Raw genomic sequence first — 15,216 nt, 5'->3', positions numbered from 1 at the left:
GTCAAATAAAGAAGGCTATTAATATCACCTGATAACTCGTGTTTCAGAGGGTGGGGATGCACTGGAACAGGTTGCCCAGAGAAGCTGTGGGTGCCCCGTCCCAGGAGGTGTTCAAGAACAGCTGGATGAGGCCCTGGGCAACCTGACCTCGTGTGTGGCATCACTGCCATGGCAGGGGCTTGGAACTCGGTGGCCTTCAAGGTCTCTTCCAACCCGAGCCGTTCTGTGACCTAGCAGGGGAGTTGCTTGTCCTTACGTGTCAGGTTCCCTGCAGATGCAAGGGGGACACCACTCCTCTGTCTGTGTGTATTATTTAGTGGCTTCCAAATGACAAGTGGAAGAACAAGCTGCAAAATGTGATGGGGTGCTTATTAGTTAACCAACACAAGACAAGCAAACCACGCTTCCCTCAGGTTTTATTTACAGCTTATCACGTTACTTCACGCAGATATTCCACACAAGCTTAAGCAGCCCGTACCCCTACGCGTATTTACACCCCCCCGCCGGCCAGCCCGTGCCCCCCACACCTCCGGCCGAGGCCCCGGGGCCGGCCCGGTGCCACCCTCAGGCCCGGAGCCACATCCGGGCCCCGAGCCCGCCTGCGGTGCCCGGCGCGGCCGCCGGAGGCCGCCCGCCCCGCCGCGGTGCCCGCCCCGCCGAGCCGGCGCTGGGCGGCGGGGCGGAGCCGTGCGGACGGGCCGGGCCGTGCCGAGCCGGGCTGGGCCGAGCCGGGCCGGGCCAAGCCGAGCCGAGGGCAGGAAGATGGCGAACGTGCAGCTGGAGTTCCAGGCCAGCGCCGGCGAGGCGGACCCGCAGAGCCGCCCGCTGCTCGTCCTGGGCCAGCTCCACAACCTGCACCGCCTGCCCTGGGCCCAGCTGCGGGGCAAGCTGCAGCCGCGGGTCACCGAGGAGGTGAGGCCGGGCTGGGGGAGCGCGGATCCCCCCTCACACCGCCACCGCCGCCCCTCCATCGCCACCGCCCCGCTGCCGCCGCCGCCTCTCCCGGCTGCCCGCGGGGCGCTTCCCGAGGCCGCCTCTCCTCTCCTCTCCTCTCCCCGGCCCGGCCCGGCCCGGTCTCGTGGTACTCCCCGTGCCACGGCTGCGGCCGGGCGGCCTCGGGGCGCTCCCCTGGGGGCTGCGGACCCGGCCCGGGGGTTGGGGAGCGCCCGGCTGCGGCTCCGGGGCCTGCGGCGGGTAGGGGCCGGGGCCTGCCGGGCCTTGCTCGGGGGAAACCTGCACTTTCAGCAGCGGGAAGGGGCTTCACCCGGCTGAGCGGTGCCCTAAAAGCCCCCCGAGGCGGCCCTAAAGAAAAAATGAAAAGCGAAACCCACCGGGGGCCGCTCGGCTCGGTGCTGCGGGGCGTCCCCCAGGCCCTGGGGCAGCCCTGGGTTGTGGCCGGAGCTGAGGGCAGCGCTGCCCCTTGGAGCGTGCGGCTCTTTCTTACCTTTTACCCGCTCTGACGGGTGGAAAGCGCTTTGCATGCCTCCCAGATGACAAGGTGCTGCCTGCCATTACAATAACCATCGAAATACACGCTCTAGGGTGGCAGATGGCAAGCTGGGGACTCAGCCTCGCTGCCTGCAAGGGGTGAAAGATATCGCGTCCCTTTCCTCCTCCCCTGCTTTCAGCTATGGCTGCGGAGTCTGTGGATCTATTTTTATTTAGATGGTGTTGATGGCTTGTGGCAGAACGATAGATGTTTTGCATCGCGGCTCTGAGGTTGCTAGATGCTTGGCAGTTTTATGTGTTGGGCTCTTGAGTCTCTTATGACAATATTTAGCCTTCTTTTTTGCTTTTAATTAAATTGCTGCATGAAAGAATAACATGGGGCTAGTAAATCAGTCCATGTATTTATCACTAGCAAAATGGTATCAACTTAAAAGCGTCCGAAGCAGCCTGTGCATTAATGGCATGCTTTTGAATTATAATTCATGTGGCTTAAGAGATACTTGAATGGAAAGCACATTTGTGTTTTCTGATTAATAAATGGGTTCATTATATTTCCTGCCTCTTTGCTGTCGTAGAGGTTATTGCATTTAAAAGGGTGTCATAATGTTTTTCCATCTTATTCCAACTATGTTGAGGCATTCTTAAATAAAGGATTTTAGTTGTTGGAAACAAAGTCTGATACAATTCTTTCTTTTTTTAATTCTTCTTTTCTCCTCAGATATGGCAGTCTGCTTTAAGCACTCTGAACCCAAACCCTACCGACAGCTGTCCTCTCTACCTGAATTACGCCACTGTGGCCGCGTTGCCTTCCAGGGTCAGCCGACACAATAGTCCATCTGCAGCTCAGTTCATCACCCGCCTGGTCAGAAATTGTCTTCCAGGAGGTGTCAACAGATGTATTGTTGTAAGTGGCTGTTGGAAAACGCTTCTGGTGAAATGTCTAGTATTTTGTTGACTTTTCGGGATTTTAGCTGTATCCAAGGAGACAAGGGGTGGATGAGTGTTACCACTATAATTATACCAGCATTTATAAATGGTTTTGCTCTGGAGCATAAACAAGACCTAAGTATAATAGCTTATACATGCTCAAACAGTTGGAAGAAATTAAGGATGGATATGTATGGAATGTTTTCAACCAGTAACGTCCATGCAAAGGGAAGCAGTAGTGGATTTTTTCAAAAAAAAGTATTTAAGGCTTTAGCACATGGTACATATCATGCTTTAGAAGATTGACATGGACTTCATACAGAGTGCTCTGTCTATATAGGATAGCCAGTTTTGGGTGACTCAAATTAGTCAATAAGTTTTAGAAATCCTAATGTAAACTAGTACTCTAGCACAAATCTTGTGCAGGAAAAGGTGCGCTACTTTGGTCACCTTTGGCATGAGCCGGATGAATTTGGTGGTTTTTCTTTCTATGGCTTCTCCAGATTAATCGAGAGTTCCAGCTTACTACGGAAAGCTCATATAGTCGGCGTCAATAACAAAATCTAATTATACTCTTCTCCTGGAAAACTTATTTGCAAGAGTATTAACTCTACTCATATTTTTTCCCTTGTACTTATATGTGGAGATGTTTAACTGAAACTTCTTTCCATCAGTAATTTCTGTAATGAACGTCAGAAAAATATTTTATATGTTAAAAAGGTTTGGGTTGATATTAAGCACATTCTCATATCATTACTCTCACTGTTTTATTTGTTTCGAATACATACTGATGGTTCCCTTGCTTTTTTGTCTCAATCCTTGGGCTAACCAGTGTTAATTAGACACCTATAATTAAACCAGTCTAGTTCCCTTAATTCTACACAGTCAGGTCCAGCAATGTTCATTTCCATATGGGAACTGAGCTGAATGAGTTCAGTTTGGTGCTGTTTATACTGCTTCCCCTCCCAAGCAAAGTGCAGTGTATGAGCGTGTCTCCATTCAGACATCAGTTCTTTTCCTCTTTGCCAATGGTAATGAATCCCTTTAAATGCAGTCTTCGAGTCCCTAATGTTACCTAATGTTACCTGACTTGATTCTCTTCTGGCTTTTTTTTTCAGATGGTCTGTGAGCGGTCTGAAGTTTTTGCTTCTGCTTGTGCGTTGGCCAGGGCTTTCCCACTGTTTACGCATCGGTCCAGTGCATCAAGACGCACAGAGAAGAAAACTGTAACGGTCGAGTTTTTCCTGGTTGGACAAAACAATGGACCAATAGAAGTGGCAACGCTTAAAGTAGGCTTTTGTTCCCCCCTTTCCCTTGTGATCATTTGTTTTCATTATTCTCTGAAATCTTTTTTTAAATTTCTTCTGTTTGTTGCATGCACAAATGTGTACCTCAGGCTACATATGGCGTAGGTGTTGTATGTAAAGTAAGAAATGATTCTAGATCAAAGTTCCTTGAAATTGTTCAGTTCAGAGCACAAGTGAGTAGAAATATTGAACATATTCTTGCAGCAAAGACTGAAGATGCTATTTAGAATGTATGTTTCAGGGGTGAAAAACACCAAACAAGTAACACAGATTCCTCTTTTCTCACATTTATCACAGATGCAAATAGTAGGGTTTTAGTGTTTAATACTATTATCTTCGGTGCGTGGGCTGCTCTCTTTTATTTGGGCACAATCTGTCTGTGGTGTGCAGGTGACTATCACACTGATGTCACTGAAGAGTTGTTTATTCTGGGATCACGTGTGGCTTCTGGTATTTGTGTGATGTACCTCTTTGTCTGAGTTTTTATAAAAAACTGTAGCCAGAAGGAAGACCCCTGAAGAAATGCTTCAGCTTGGGGATGAGCTGTACATAACAGTTCAGTGTTTGTCTAAGTTGTCTTTCAGTAGCAGGTAGTCAAAGATTGTTTCCCTTGCACCTGACTGTTTTAAAGACGAAACTACTCATCAGGTAACCTTTACTATTCTAGGGCATTATCTTCAAGATCCTAACTTAAAAGCTTTTCCAAGTATTGCACTTGAGCGGTTAGGTGACTTCCAGGTCAGTGCTCCAGATCTGTATTTCAGTGCACATTGACACTGTGATCTGATTGAGGAGACTGTTGCTACATCTGAAATTCGCAGAATTGCAGCTTTAGTGATTTTTTCCTTCTATAACTGTTACTGCATACTTTGTTCTTATTCTACTAAATGAGTTGGCTACAGCAAATGATGCCAGACCAGTCTTCAGGAAAATGAAAGAGAGATGTGCTATGAGTACAACAGTTGATCGTTGAATTTTCCCTTACCCCGAAATAATAATAATAAAAAAAATTCTTTATTTAAATATATATATATTTATATATTTCTCCCATTCTTCCCTTTGATGTCAATGCCAAAACAACTGCTGGCTTCCTCCAAGCTAAGTTTTCACCCCTTAAATTCAACCAGCACCAGACAGCTAGTGTAGAGTATGGAAGAGGCATGTGGTAGCATTTTTTAGCTAAACCTCTCCCTAGGCATGTTGCCATATTCTGCACCTAGTGCATTGTCCATGGTATTTTATGGTGAGGACTAGAGGGATTGTCACAGTTTTATAGGGCAATTACTTAAGGTTGTTGTTGTCCTGGTTCTCTTGAGTACCCTGCAAGCCAAACCCAGGCACAGCTTATTTCTGTGAGTGTCATGTTGATTCCCTTGGACTTGTCGTTAACGTTAGAGCACCTCCTTTTACCTGCATGACCCTAGTGGTGAATCACTCCCAACTTAGTCTGGCTCCTGAGGAGGTTCTTATCCCTTTAGGGGAAGTAAAGCAATCAAAGTAATTGTAGGGAATCAGGCACCACTCCAAAACAAGCCAAGGTTTATGAGTCTGCTGGGATACAGAATATATAGAGTCCTTAGGCCAGTCTGGCCAAACCAAACTTCAGATACCTCAGCACAAATAACTAGCCAACACATCAGATTCTTTTGAAACCCATCTTGACTCACCCTTCTGCTGTGTGTGTGGTCTTTGGTGTAGTGTGGCTACTGGAAAACTTGAACAATTCCCTTCCACCTGGTCTTTTTTGCTTCAAGTTGTTGATTCCCAGGAGCTGAAAGTTAAAGCTTAGCCTCTGGTGCCTTCATTGTCCTTTTTCCAGGAGGATGCTTCTTTGAGGGAACAGCCTCAGTGTGCTTGCTGTGGGCCCTTTTGGTTCAGTCCATTCTTGTGTAGGTATGTCTGCTCTCAGTCCAGTTCTGCCACAGGAGCGAGGCAGTCGATGCATGTTTCACACAGATAGCTCATGTTTCACCTTCCCCATGTGCCTGCCATATAGAACGTCTTATGGTATTAATCTCTGTTGCACTGAACCATGCTGCCTGCTGTATTAAAACATGTTGTACATTATGTAATTGCTGCAGGTTTCCAGCCCAAGTAGTCTACAAGTTCATTGTGGCTTCCTGGATTTGTTTTATCTTGTCCTTCCAGCCCTCCACCTTGCTTTGCATTCTTGGTCTTGCTTTTAAAGCAGAGAACGCTACTAATTCTGCAGAATCAATTCACTGGAAGGAATCCAGTTGCTTAGAAATCAGAGCATAGGAAAAAATATCTTCTATTTAACACGTATGGAAAATAAGTTAGCTTGGTTGACGTTAGTCAGTACTGCTCAGCTACCTGTGATCAGTTGCAGTTAGGCATTACTGTGCTCCAGGGGAATCCTATATCCAGTGTAGGCTGCTTAGGACTAGGTACAACATTATGCAGAAAACCACCTAAACCAAGACCGGTTCTTAAGTGTCTTCGCTTCTTTTTATAGTGCCTGGCAAGTGCTACAGAAGGAGTCAGACTGGCTGCTCGAATCGTGGACACCCCTTGCAATGAGATGAACACGGATAACTTCCTGGAGGTGGGTAATACAGCTGATGAGCAAGAGTTACATGTTGGAAGTCTTGACTACAGCAATAAAGAACTAGTGTGCCTATCTCTGAGCAAAACTGCTGTGTCAGTCTAGGAGATGTATTAAACAACCCGTTCAAGGATGCTCAGGCTATTTCTTTAGCTATTAATATTTAGTACAACTTACCAAAGTTGGAAGGAGATAGTGTAATGCTTGGTGTAAGGAACTGGGAGTCAGAAGAGGTGATGACACGGGCTCCTTTGCCAGTGCTAGTGCTTTCTTAAGCCCTATGGTGGTAAGTTTCTGAAATTATGGGACAGAAGTTGACATGCTTGCAAATCAGGATCTGGAAAGCTGTTGAGGGTGAAAATATTCCTGCCCTATTTCATCATGGTTCAGTAGAGTGAACAGCTGGCTTTTACCTCTGAAGATTTCTCTTCCTGGCAGAGCTTAAAGGTCAGATTTGCATTTCATGCAATACTAAATAGTCAAGGGTGTCAGTGAAATTAGACCATTGGAAACCAGCATCAGTCCCAAAATAGTGAATGTATGTGTGTACATGCAAAATCATGTAAAACCCGCATGTGGGTTTTATGACACAAATGTGTCCTGATGACTGACTGACTGACATTGTCCTTTTTCTTTTAATGATGAAGGAAATCAAAAAAGTTGGCAAGGATCTTGGGATTACTCCTACCATTATTCGAGATGAAGAGCTGAAGGAGAGAGGCTTTGGAGGTATATCTTGTTGAAAATTCCACTTTTTTCCTAGCAGTGAATTGGGATATTGTATCGTCTCCATTGTGATATTTTATTTATGCATTTCTGAAATGGTTTTATAGCCCACAGTATTCCAAGATACAGCCAGTCTTTTTGCAGTCTTTCTTGATTAATTGTGGTTTAACTGTCTTGTTTTCCAGGTATCTATGGGGTTGGCAAGGCAGCTCTGCATCCTCCAGCTCTAGCAGTTCTCAGTCACACTCCAGATGGTGCTACACAGACCATTGCATGGGTGGGCAAAGGTATTGTGTATGATACCGGAGGACTCAGCATTAAGGGAAAGGTACATAAACACTTCTGCTGTCTTTGCTTACCGTGTTGTTTCCTGATGGAAGTAATTCTGTTAATGTCCATAGAAACCAAAGAGTATCTGTTTGAGTAAACACTTGATTTACCATCATCTGTGCAGACACAAAATACCATGAGAAAAGACTATATAGAATTCAAGGAATATTTTACAGAGCTACTGGGTGCAATTTAAGTATTGCACACTGCTAGCAGAAAGTGAGAAACAAAGATGTTTCATTTCCGATTTTGGAGAAAGATACAAAACCCATTTGAGTCGACTTCAATGCGTGTCTTGTAATGAACATTTTTCCTTTTTCTAACAAATTAGCAGTAGAGGTTTAGTATTTTCCAGTTCTAAAGCAAGTAGAAGTAGACGTGCATGTGTTCCTTGCATTTGTTATGACACTGTCAAGACCAGAGTTGTAGAAGCATCAGAAACAGTAGTTTTATCAGGCTGTACTTTGAAACTGAAATCAAAAATTTTCTTTTTTTAAAAAATCTCTCCCTGTTTAAATAGACTACTATGCCTGGAATGAAGCGAGACTGTGGTGGAGCAGCTGCTATTTTGGGTGCCTTCAAAGCCACTGTAAAGCAAGTAAGTAAAATGTGTTAATTGATATGTAGCCTAGCATTGCCAAGGAGCAGGCTGGCTTTTGGATATATTCCCAGATATGGGGGCCAGCCTAATCCTAAAGTTCTGACCTGCCACCGCCTTTAGTGATCTTGGGCCACTCTGCTCTTTATGCTATTTCAGGAAACCGTTTCAAATCTTTGCTGGTATCTTGGGAATTGTGAGAAGTTGCTCAAGTGCTGATTTTTTGTTATGAGTCTTTCTAGAGCTTCAGGGTCTGTTCTGAGGATTGAGTTGACTGTAGTTCCTTGAATCAGATTCATACCTGAGTTATCCAGGTATAAAGCTTTATTGTTTAAGCTTTGGGATTTGGGGCAGCTGTTGTCCCTTAGTAAAGAAAGGGATGAGCAACTCAGGGTATGAAGCCTATCCGTATTCCAACTCCTGCGCCAGTTCTAATATTAACCTACTAGGGAAGTGGCAGTTCTAGTCTCATCGGGAGCTGCTTGTTGGGCTCCTGTGGTCAGAAAGTAGTAGGGGAGCTGAGAAGAAGCCAAGCATTGAAATATGAAGAATTTTTTAAAAGTACGTTTTGCTTTCCCAATATGAACTGGGGAGATGAAGTAGCTGCTGCCAATAAAACCCTGCCCTCTCCACAAATTCAGTCACTGAGTCTTGCTGACAGAGCAGCTATTGCCTCCAAGGAGTATCCAAAGTTCAAAGAACTTGTACTGCTGCAGATTAATGCATAGATCTGATGGAAGCTTTGTCCAGGGGATGATCATTGCCAAATTCCCATTTCTCAACAGCTTAGCTCTGTGCCTTGGCCTTAGCAGTATGTTTGATGTGGAAGAATTGTTAACTTCAGTTATCTGCAGAGACTTAAAATTGAAAACACATTTCTGAGCAGCATCATAGGAAAACTGCTAGGTTTTCATAACCAAGTCCTTCAGAAAGTTAGATCACATGTTTGCAGGGAACAAAAGCTAGAACTTCTACAGTGCTTTGGGAGAGGCTGGGAAAACCATGCATGTGGTACGTTCTCTCAGTGATTCAGTCCTTGTTTCAGAAGTATGTGTGCATGTAATTATCTGCACTGACAAGTTGCGTTCACAATCGCAGTAGCCGTGAATGTAAGTCATCAGATATTTCATATACACAAATGAATAAACTGGTGGTAATCTGTTTGGACAAACTGAGCCTGAAGAAGCTGTCATACCTCACAAGAAGTCTGTGCCTTTGTATCTAAAAGCAGGAGAATGTTATAGCTGCTTAGTATTACAATCCCATGCAAGAAGACTTGTTAATTAAATCCTTGCAGAAAATGTATTCAGGTAGGCAGTGGAAATAATTTGTCTTTGTTACTGTTTCAAGACCTTTTTTTTAACACTCTTAAGAATAATATAAATGTGGAAGAGGTTTAAATTAGCTGCACTTTGTCAAAAAGACTGAAGTTTAAACTTCTGTTGGATAGAAAGCTCAGTAGGAAGAGGGGCAAAGGTTATTATCCATCTTCAGAAAATATCATCTGCCTACATGCTGTTCAACAATTTTACAATGTGATTTTAAAAGCCTTTGGATAGCAAACACAAGTGAGTTATTTTTTCCTTCAAATATGCATTTTATCCATTGTGAGCTTTCCAACACAAGGAAGAAAAGAAAACACATTTTCTAAATCCTTCTCACCTCCTGCATGTTAACGTAGGGAGTCCTGCTTTTAAAAAGCTGCAGGATGAGATTCAATAAAAGGCAGCTGATAGTGGAAGTGGGTTTACATTTTTTGACAGTAGATTAACCACATCTCCCAACTGGGGGAGGAAAATTTGGTGCAATTCAGTAAGAGATTCTTAACAGAGTGTTTTTTCATTGCGGACAATTTTGGAAGAGGAAAGGATCATAGATGGAAGGGTATCTTATCTACAGTGCTGTTTTCCCACTGGCTGGGCAAGCAGCTGTAAAGTTATTTTATGGTTTCTAGAGGCTGTGTGTTATTTTTGAAAGTTTTTGATTGATGTACTTGTCCTTTGGACTTTAGAACATGGGCTGATTCAGCAAGTCCACGTTACTTTGGCTACAGGACTTTTATTAAGAGATTGACAGTAAAACTGACCCTGTTTTCCCTAGGAGTTTGATGTCTTTAGGACTAGCTATCCCAGTTGAGGAGGAACAATGCTTTTATTTGTTTAGTGCTGCTGCCTCCCGTTGTGTTGGTAGGATCTTTCCACATAATACAGTCACTGTACAAACAAAATCTTCATGTTTTAAAATATCCATAACTATATAAGTGCGTGATTTTGAACCAAAGTAAACTAGATGGGATCTGGCAGAAAAGAGAAGGTTAAGGGGTGAGAAGAGTTTGAAAATGCTGTGTCCTTTGTAGCAGAAATTTTGTATTTATAAAAAAAATAAAAAATGGAAAACAACTAATACTAGTCATGAATGATTTTTACTTTCACATGTAAAGAGAGAAGGTAGATACTGGTAGTATATATCTTATGTGCGTTCCAGGCTTGATTCTGGGCAGCAAGCTGCGTTGCTGGCAGTTGATAGATCCACTGAGACGTGGAGGAGTACCACGTTCCAGGGTTGCCATGGTCAAAGTTGCTTTCCAGAACAATTATCAGAGATGGAATCTGTTCATCTGGGGCTGTTTTTTTAGGAAAGTGTAGAGTTCACAAATGGCTGCGTATTAGCATTTATTATTTCCATCCTTTTCCATTAGTACTGTAAGCTCTCCTGTGATGCTGAAGAAGTGATGGGAAGGAGTTCAGTTTCTCAGGTGACCCCAATTGTGTCTTTGCTGTCACTGGAAACTAAATAAAAGCAGTGGAAAAAACAGGGTTTGGAAAATAATCCCAGGCATCCTGACTGGCTGTGTAACGTGCTGTCACAAGCCTTTTTAATTGTCATGCTCAAAGCATCTGTTACTTGGATCTTTCATTCTTTTTCAGAAAATGACTACAAAAGGTGAAGAGTTATAAAGTTCATACATCTCTGTTGTGAGTCTGTGTTGGAGTTGTACTGAAATTAAAGTACCACATCTTTGGAGGTGTATTCAGCTGATTTTCATTCAGGGGTATTGTAGTTCTGTGACTTAAGGGGTGTTTTTGGTGAGCCCAGCAGTTTTTTGGTGAGTTCAGAAGTCTAAAGCCAGGATTGCATGTTTTCTCCTTGCCTGCTTTCTGTAACTCTTGTCCTCAGCTACAAGATAAGACATTTATCGTAGATTTCCCATGTAATTAGTGGCATTGCTGCCATAAAATCATAATCCCACATTGACTTCAGTCCAAATAAATGAGCTTGGTGTGAATTGAAACCTATTTCTCTCCTATTGTTATTACAGGGTTTTAAAGACAATCTTCATGCTGTTTTTTGTTTGGCTGAGAATGCGGTTGGACCACGTGCAACAAGACCTGATGACATTCATGTTCTTTACTCTGGAAAGTAAGTTTGTGTCTATATCTTTCCTGGAAACACTGAGAGGAAATAATCTTTGGTTCTGTTTGTCTGCGTACTGTATAGATTGTGAACCTCAACAGCTTCCCTAAGGATTGCTAATAGGATTTCAGACAGCCATAGTATGAGTTTTCTGCGTGCATAGAGTGACCTGTGTGGTATGTAAGTGCACATGAAGATACATATCATCTGTCATGAGATGAAGTCTCCTTAAAGCACTTGGGTTCCTGTGTTTGTTCCAGTACAACCAGTTTTCTGTTCCCCTCTGTAGTCTGTGCTGTCTCAGTTACAGAGGCAGGCTTGGACTGTCTAAGAATCTCCTGTGGTTTTAAACCAAGTGTGATACTTAGTGGAAAGCAGTAATTAGTAAAATCCCAGCCAGACATGCTGGGTGTTATACAGGCCTGACAGGCAGTGACAGTACCGTGCAGGCAGTATTATTATTACAGTTTTCCAGGTTTGTTCTGTCTGAATGCTTAAAACAGTGGAATATGTAGCAGTACAGTCCTGCAGATTCAAGTAAGAAAGTACATAAGGTTCGAGTCTGCCTTCTAACCAAGTGTTCTAGCCAGGATAGATGTGTCTTAACCTGTAATCTGAAGTATTGTTGTATTAAATGCCCTCTTTTCTTTCTAGAACTGTGGAAATCAATAACACTGATGCAGAAGGGAGGCTGATACTGGCTGATGGAGTAGCTTACGCATGCAAAGATCTTGGAGCTGATATCATTCTTGATATGGCGACTCTTACTGGAGCTCAGGTACTGATACAGACCTGCTAGTGGACAGGGGTGCATCCTTCTAGTGTCTGTGCATTATATGTACAATTTTAAGAGATTTGGCCGTAGCTGCAATGTCTTTGTCTATGTTTGTAGCACTACCTTTTTTTGTCAAGTACTTTTAAGATTTTTTTTTTTTTCTTCTTGGTGGTTCTGTTAGATGGAAAGCAGCTATTAATGCTGAGAGTACAGAACTATTGTGTGCAGCACTGTCAGGCTTAATCCTTCCTGATTTTGTTGTATATTTCATTAGGGAATTGCTACAGGAAAGTATCATGCTGCTGTCCTTACCAATAACGAGGAGTGGGAAAGGGCATGTGTTAAAGCTGGCAGGAACTGTGGAGACCTGGTCCACCCTCTCGTGTATTGCCCTGAGCTCCATTTCAGTGAATTTACCTCTGCTGTAGCTGATATGAAGAACTCTGTTGCAGTAAGATACTTTTTTTTCTTTACATTTTTTTTTATTAGATAAAAATATGCTCCTATGTGTATTCTGGATCACATGTTCATCTGTTGATAACTGTCTGAAAGTTCTTCCTGTGGGTTCTAATCTTTTAGAAATGGATTGTATTAGGACCTCAAAGACCATTTAATTGGGGATTTTGCAAGATAAATGCCACTCCACTGATATTTAGCATCAATTTTAAATGGGGTAGCCTGCTGCAAAGTTGTCTATGGACTGCTTGCCTTTTAAACATAACCTTAAGATGAATGCTAAATTCCTGGATGGAGACCTTTTAAGAAATAAAATCAAGCATTCCTCAGATCGTATATAACCACTGGAGACAGTAACTGAGAATGGAAAAAACAGGAAATTGAGGACAGAGACCTCAGGGATTTCTGCAGCTGCTTTTGCAGAATTTGAGAGTTACAGTGTGCAGTAAGTTCCAAAAACACTGCAGAAATGATTTTGGGCAGAAGATGAAAAAAGCAGGACCAGATTGCTACCCAGGAATTAACTCAAAGCATTTACAGTATACATGACTAAAAACTGGGTTTTAGAGCCATCCATTAAGCTTTGAATTAGGAAAGACAGTTGTGCAAATCTATAGTCAAGAAGACAACACTGACGTTTTCTTTTCTTGCAAGACCAACTGTATTTTTACTGTTTCTGCAGGACCGAGACAATAGTCCAAGCTCCTGTGCTGGGCTCTTCATTGCTTCTCACATCGGTTTCGACTGGCCTGGAGTCTGGGTCCATGTAGACATTGCTGCCCCTGTTCATGCGGTATGTTCATAGGACTTCTGACATACTCACCTCCCTCACACAAAACATTTGCTCTTGGGGTTCCTCCTCTGTTGGATGGAACATGTGCAATTTTTTCCCCTAAAAAAAAATATCCAATTTACTCCTCATCCCCCAACCCACCTTTGTTTTAAACCCAACTTATTCAGCTCATGCTCCAAATCCATGGTCCTGTTGGATGGAACATGCTCTTGAAGAATGCTAACACAGGTCCATCCTCAAGTCAGTGTGAGCTCTGTTCTTGTGAATCAACTGATGTGTTGGTTTAATCTAACAGTGACAGGTTGCAATAGCAGTAAGGATACAGAAGCGTAAGTCAAGCAGGTTTGACAGTGTTTCTCAAGTATTTGCTATGGCCGTGTGCTGTCAGTGCTTTTGATAGTAGCTAAATTAAACCAGCCCATACTATACAATCTGAAATGTGAATTGTTTTTTGTTTTCCAGGGTGAACGAGCTACTGGTTATGGCGTGGCTTTGTTGCTGTCTCTGTTTGGAGGGGCATCTGAAGACCCTTTGCTAAACATGGTGTCCCCTCTAGGGTGCAATGGAGACTCTCCCCCTGAGGATATGGAGAGGGATTCCAAAAGGCGGCGCCTGATTTAATGCGCCCCCAGCTCTATGTGACGGGGTGCATGTGTTACCTCACTTTGCACTGATTTGTTTTCAAGCAATGAAAATGTCACATGTCAGAAATTGCCATTTTTTTTACTATCATGATAAGATTTATTACTTGTTTCTGATAAAAACAGCCTGATTCATTTTTGTTAGTGTTTTTTTTAAATTATTGGTGCAAACAGTTGCTGAACAATATCAGTGGTGCAGACTCCAGGCTCAGCTAACTGTACCAGGAGGAAGGCACATCTTCCTCTGAGCACCTCATGAAACCAAACTAAGTGCATTAATGCATGAGAAGCTCTCTCTATTCTGAAGAAGCAACTGCAGTTCGTGCTTACAAAGCCTTCTGAATTACTTATTTTACATGAGGGTTTATCAGACATTTCTGCAGGCCCCACTACATCTCTGAACACAGGATAAGGAAAACTGTAGTTTTGGCATATTCAAAGACAATTTAACTTAGTAGTAAAGGAGATATAATGAGAAAAGGCCTTTAGTCTTAATACGGTGCTGTTCCCGCATGTGTAATGTATTTCTGACCAGTAAAATCTCTAAGTGATCCAGAGCATATCTCTACATAAATCTTTCATGTTCAAATTACAGAATGTATTCATGGTAAATGAGGAAAAAATTGGGGGGCTGTGATTGAGTAAAATCCGTTTACAAAGCAGAGTGGCTTCTTGCCACTTAATAAATTTATTATTATTAAAGCAGCTTACATATCCCATGTGGTGCTTCATAGTGTTATTTACATTTCTGAGAATACTGAGTGTTCCAAAGATTTGTGTGCAACCTCATTGCTCTGTTCAAATTCCTTTTGCCAGCACTCACACATCTGAAGACATACCCTAACACAGTAACAGCTTATATTGATTGGTATGGTGCAGTTCTGAAGAACTGCAATGATTCATTTCATTTGTTTGATTCAACAGTAGTCAGGATGCGTAATATTAGTTTCTGTATAAAGTAGTCTCAAGGAGTTTTCAAGTAATAGCTTGGCGTGGACACACACGGGAAATGACTTGCCCCAATTTATATGTCAGCAGCAGAGTTAGGAACAGAGTGACCAACTTGTAATCAATGTTAGTCCCTGCCTGGTGAATTCAAGCATCAGCCTTTGGAAACAGTTCTTGGCTCAAACAGCATTGATGTTGAAAAAATCCAACACAGCACACACTTTTGGCTGCTTTGAAGATAAAGTCAAGCAGAGTTGTGACAAATTATACCTTTCCCTGTGTCGGA

At 43.0% G+C, this 15,216-nt stretch overlaps 1 protein-coding gene across 1 annotated transcript; it reads left to right on the top strand.

Moving 5' to 3' along the window:
* Positions 1-661: 661 nt before the first annotated feature.
* Positions 662-14,701, top strand: NPEPL1 (aminopeptidase like 1). The gene is made up of 12 exons (XM_084538262.1): positions 662-912; positions 2,168-2,353; positions 3,495-3,665; positions 6,160-6,249; positions 6,897-6,978; positions 7,161-7,303; positions 7,826-7,903; positions 11,223-11,323; positions 11,972-12,095; positions 12,367-12,543; positions 13,231-13,341; positions 13,804-14,701. Exons 1-12 carry the CDS (start codon positions 763-765, stop codon positions 13,960-13,962), a joined length of 1,572 nt encoding a protein of 523 aa, XP_084394388.1. The 5' UTR covers positions 662-762; the 3' UTR covers positions 13,963-14,701.
* The last annotated feature ends 515 nt before the right edge of the window (positions 14,702-15,216 follow it).

This window comes from Aythya ferina, assembly GCF_964211825.1.
Source record: "Aythya ferina genome assembly, chromosome: 16".
NCBI classification, from domain to species: Eukaryota; Metazoa; Chordata; class Aves; order Anseriformes; family Anatidae; genus Aythya; species Aythya ferina.
This window is presented reverse-complemented; position numbering and strand designations above follow the sequence as displayed.

Coding starts and splice junctions, on each gene's coding strand:
- NPEPL1 (XM_084538262.1), top strand. CDS start 763: ATGGCGAACGTGCAGCTGGAGTTCCAGGCCAGCGCCGGCGAGGCGGAC. Junction 7,904..11,222: donor TCAAAGCCACTGTAAAGCAA/GTAAGTAAAATG, acceptor TTGTTATTACAG/GGTTTTAAAGACAATCTTCA. Junction 12,096..12,366: donor CGACTCTTACTGGAGCTCAG/GTACTGATACAG, acceptor ATATTTCATTAG/GGAATTGCTACAGGAAAGTA.